The sequence below is a fragment of the Microcebus murinus genome, chromosome 15 (genome assembly GCF_040939455.1).
Source record: "Microcebus murinus isolate Inina chromosome 15, M.murinus_Inina_mat1.0, whole genome shotgun sequence".
NCBI lineage: Eukaryota > Metazoa > Chordata > Mammalia > Primates > Cheirogaleidae > Microcebus > Microcebus murinus.
In genome coordinates this window covers 8382750-8387500 of record NC_134118.1, presented here as the reverse complement: position 1 = coordinate 8387500, position 4751 = coordinate 8382750, and the positions used below count along the sequence as shown (strand labels likewise).

The window sequence follows — 4751 nt, the reverse complement described above, 5'->3', positions numbered from 1 at the left end:
AAAATAAATACACTAATTTACATTCTCAATTATAATATAAAAGGTTAGACTATAATTCATTAAAAACTTGGTAAACTTTTAAAAACAGTAGTTCACAGCTGCGCTAAATGTTCCTACGTTTCATTAAGAAAGAGCTTGAAGGGTGATTTTTTTTTCCACAGCCTTCATCTGAGGTAACAGCAGATACTAGTTTTCTTGACATGGTTCAGTAATTTTGGCACTTCACTCCTTTCAGATCGAGTTAAACATGCTTTTAAATAGATGGATGTGGCCTATTAATAGACTTCATTTCCTTACTAAGGACTTCAAGTGAAATTATGTACTTGCTCTCTAATGTTATAAAGGTCTCAAAGATATTTTCACAAGTTCATGTATTTTAAAAAAAAAAAAAGCACTGTCTGATTGTACACAGCAGAGATGAATTCTTTGAGAGGATCACCAAGTGATGGTTTGTATTCTGTGACCTCTTTACTACTAACATATGTTCAAGAGGAAATTAGGAGTGATTTCCGACTTCTCTCCTTTGCCAATTTCCTCACTATTTTCTCTCCTTTACACATGGGCACCTTTAAGTGGTGTGAATTGCATTTTCCTTCACCCCCTTCTCAATTTAGAAGCTCTCTTTCCTGATGAGATTTTATCTCTTTAGCTCATGCAAAATAATCCTGCACTCATATTTTATATCAATTCATTCATTACCAGTTGTTACATTAGTCTATTTATGTACATGTTATCATTTTAATACGTTCACATTAACTTATTAAATTCCTAATTGTATGCCAGAAATTAAAGAAACAAAATTTAGTCACCAGCATCTTCCTGCCTCTCACTGAAAATGTGTTCAGTTTTGAAGATAAGCACAATATCTAGAAATCTTAACTAAATTTACTATGGCTTTTTCCCTTCATGTTTCTATTTAGTTGTTGTAATGCAAAGTAACTGTCTAAATCAAATCAAAGTGAGCAGTTTCTAGTAACATATTCTTTAAAGATTTATTTTATTGTGGTAAGAACAGATAACACCAGCTCTTCCCTCTTAACTCATGTTTAAGTATAAGCACAAGGTGTACAGCAGATCTCTAGAACTTACTCATCTTGCATAACTGAACGGTAACACATTTATTTTATATGTGTGTTTCAATAGTGATAAATCACCTCTTTTTTCATTTTGGTAAGGTGATCCAATTAAATATATTCTACAGTGTGGAATAAAACAATACTTTGTGATTGAACAGAAAAATAACGAAACTAAAAGCCTGAAATTCTTAAGAACTGACAGCATTTCCAATGGTATTTTCCTTTTCATTAAAAAGCAACAAATATCTTTTGATGCCGATGCTCTCAACTTGAATGGAAATCTACAATAGGGTAACTAACATGAACAACAACAAACTCCTTTATAACCAGTGACAACCAAAACCTATGAAGTTTTTAAAAGAATGTGATTGTTGTCAGAAGGCATCGGGTCCCACGGGGCTGCTGTTCAGCTCTGGTTGCGCTCCAAGCCATGGCCGAGGGGCGCCGAGGGCCTCTTCCAAGGCTGGTGGGCACAGACCAGCAAGAAAGTGAATTCTGCATACTGTACGGATCATCGCTCAGTTCAGGGCAGTCACATTGCATCTGGGATCAACCAATTGTGCTTCATGAAACCGTCAGCCCTCATTTGTGTCTTGATGTTTTCTTCCGTCCGGCTGTAAATAAGGCCGGCTCGAGTTGTCTTCCCACCCTTATCTGCACGGGCAGATCACACAGTCAGACCAAGTCAGCCGCCTGAAAGCTCAAGTGAAAGTTTCTTTCTGCAGACAACAGTTCCAGTGCACACTAGGAAGTCACACAGGGAAGCAACTTTGGAATGACAGAGTTAGAGTCCCTTTTCGGAAACGCATGCCTTAGATTCCTACACATACTGGCGTGGCACGTCTCTTCCATGAAATGAAATTAGGTGTTCCTAATATGAACAACTGCTTTTTCTCGGCAGACTAGCTCAGCAGATTCATCTTGTTGGGGAGGTGGGGGTGGTGTGTCTTTTTTGTTGTTGTTTCACTGCTCTGGGGCTTTGCTTGGATCAGCCAAAAAAAGACATGGATAGAAATACTGTCAATCTGGTCCAACTCCAGGAAGCTAATCATGCCTGAATCGCTCAGAGGAGTGTAACGATGGCAACCTTACAGGTATGTTGGCTTCTGTTCTCATCCACTTCGGCCACAGTGTCACCTTTACAATAAAGCAAAATACAATTTTGCAGGAACATCTTCTCCATAATAAAAGGAAAGGGGTGTTATTGAAGCCCCTTTCTTTGGCAAGTGGCACAAAGGTAATATTGAGTATTCACTACATTGAATTCTCCTAGCCAGCTGGTGTGTCCCTGTTAAGACTTTCATTTATGCAGCTTGAGCTGGAACCTGTTTGGTTCTCCCAGTCTTTTACTTTGTCGATTTGAGGGATAACAGCCAAAGTGAAACAGCTTGCAATTTGCACCTGTCTGCTCTGAGCATTCCATGTTAGATTCCGTGGTGAGCAAACCCTTCCCTGCTAATGAGAGTAAGACTGGGGCAAGGCTGGATGCGGTTTTGTTAGGGGGGTTTATAGTGTATTTTACTGTTTTATTTTTAGTTTTTTGAGACTGATCTGATAGGGACCTCCCTATTTTAATGTTTTAGAATTCCTGGAGTAAGACAATGCAGTTAAAAAACCCATAAAGTTGTAAATTCTTTAAAGAAATTTTTAAATGTCATGTAACTAAGAATTGAATTAATATTCTGCCTGCGTTCCCTTAGATGAGAAAGAAAAAAAATTTAAATTCTAAATTATGTCCAAATTGCTAAAAGCATAAAATACCTATAAGGACATTTACTTTGTAGAATTGGCAATGAAAGAAGGTAAACAAACAAACAAAAACATTTTTCAGACCTGTTTCAGAAACAGGACTAGTTTTAGAAATAATGTTAGGTAAACCTGAGCTCTCTGCTTATATTGCCTTTGGAAATTTAGTTTTCTGACTCCAAACTAAAAACTCAAGTGTATCACTTCAAAATCATGCCTAGATAAATATAAACACGTTTACACAACATTATTCACTGTGTGAATCACAGAATAAATTCACAATGACAAAAATGTCAGTACCTACGATTCTCTCCAACCTTTTCCAGTTCTCTGCATTCCCCTCAGCTTTGATTCCTTTGATGAATTATATCAGTGAGTTACCATCTATTTTGAAAGAATTAAGTTAAGCTCATTGAGATGAAAGAACTTTAATCATGGCTTATGATATTTTCCCAACCTATGTGTTAAAAAAAATCATAATAACATTTAAATAATTAGGCAAAATATTCCCTAAGAAGACCCAAAATTTAGTAAACTAAAAAAAAAAATTTTTTTAAAGCCTATTCATTAAAGGATTCTAAAAATGCCCTGCATTGGCACTTCCTGTTAAAATAGCAACTTGATATGATGATGGGTTGAATGAAGTCGAGGTAGCCACAAATGTGTTTCACTAGTAATTAATATAGTTGAGTATAGTTGTTGGCCCACATCTTGCCTGACAGATAACGTTCCAGCTAGTTCAGCGATGACCCTTTCAGCACAGCTTTAGGAGTTCTGCCAGCCAGTGCCGAGGCTGGTCAGGTCAAAGGGTTGAGCCATGTGTAATTCAGAACAGAGGAGGTCCCACGGTCACTCCACAAAAACAATTACACTACTTATTTCACTCTAGCCCTTGCCCAAAACTCACAATCCTCACAGTTTCAGAGCAGCCAATCTGATTCTGCCCCTGGGCAATAAGCCACATGAAAATATGTGGTGCTGTGTTTATAAATCTAATCAAAAATAGAAACAGTGGACAGGCACAATGAGGTCCTACTATAGATCATGGGAATCCCTGAAAATCCTGAAGGCACTTTTGTTTCAGGTCTATAGACTGACTCTCTTTTGCTACAACGTTGTCTGCTACCCTCGTTAATCATCCTCTGTGCTCCTGAGTGCTACAAAGGAGGCTAAATTTCTACTCGCTTCTATACTTTCCATCCATGGATAACAGTATGAAAAATAAAGCTTAAAAGGCTGCTTTTAAAAGAAAAAAAAATCAAAGAGGGGGCTTCTGTTACATCCATCTTACCTCTCTCTCCATGTTCTCAGCTCCTTGCCCTTGGCAATGCACAGATTCAAATCAAGTTCCTCTAAAACAGAAAAATAATATTTGAGAACTAGAGTAAATTGACCCAATCATGAGATACATTAAGCAATTTGGGGTTGGAGAGCTATGATGCTACTTAATGGCCCTGAAAAGTCTAAGTATAAAGTCAACAGGACACAATTTGGTGTCTTAATTTTATTGTTGTTGCTCTTATTTATTTAGCCAGACTCCCAATAAACTGAGGGTCAGTAAATATTCATAAAATGTTTTACAAAGGCAACCTCTAGGAAAAATTCAGGCTTGATTTAGAGAGCCTAAATTTTCTATTTTATGCCCCAAAGGTGACAAATTCAGACTGCACTGAAGATACAATGACAACTTGCTGCTGCATGCCTTAAGTAGTTGTACCATGTTTATCTTTTTAAAAATTACGAGTCTACTTTGCAACTATCATAAATAGATAATATCTGATAAAGTCAATGATAAAGATGTGTACTTAGGGGCCAAGTAGATGAAACCCTGGGAGCTTCCTCCAGCAAAGATATGAAATATAAAAATTTTAATGAAAGGAAATGTGTTTTTAACACTCTTAAAATTCCTTAGAGTCATGCAATAAATTA

The 4751-nt window shown here is 37.0% G+C and overlaps 1 protein-coding gene across 1 annotated transcript in view; it reads right to left on the bottom strand.

Annotated features, from left to right (window-relative positions):
* LOC105865113 (uncharacterized) overlaps positions 1-4125 on the bottom strand; it is a 215492-nt gene extending 211367 nt beyond the window's left edge. Inside the window, exon 1 of the mRNA XM_076010756.1 lies at positions 4114-4125. Within this exon, the coding sequence (XP_075866871.1) occupies positions 4114-4125 (12 nt within the window). The remainder of the gene's footprint in view (positions 1-4113) is intronic.
* Between the last annotated feature and the right edge of the window lie 626 nt (positions 4126-4751).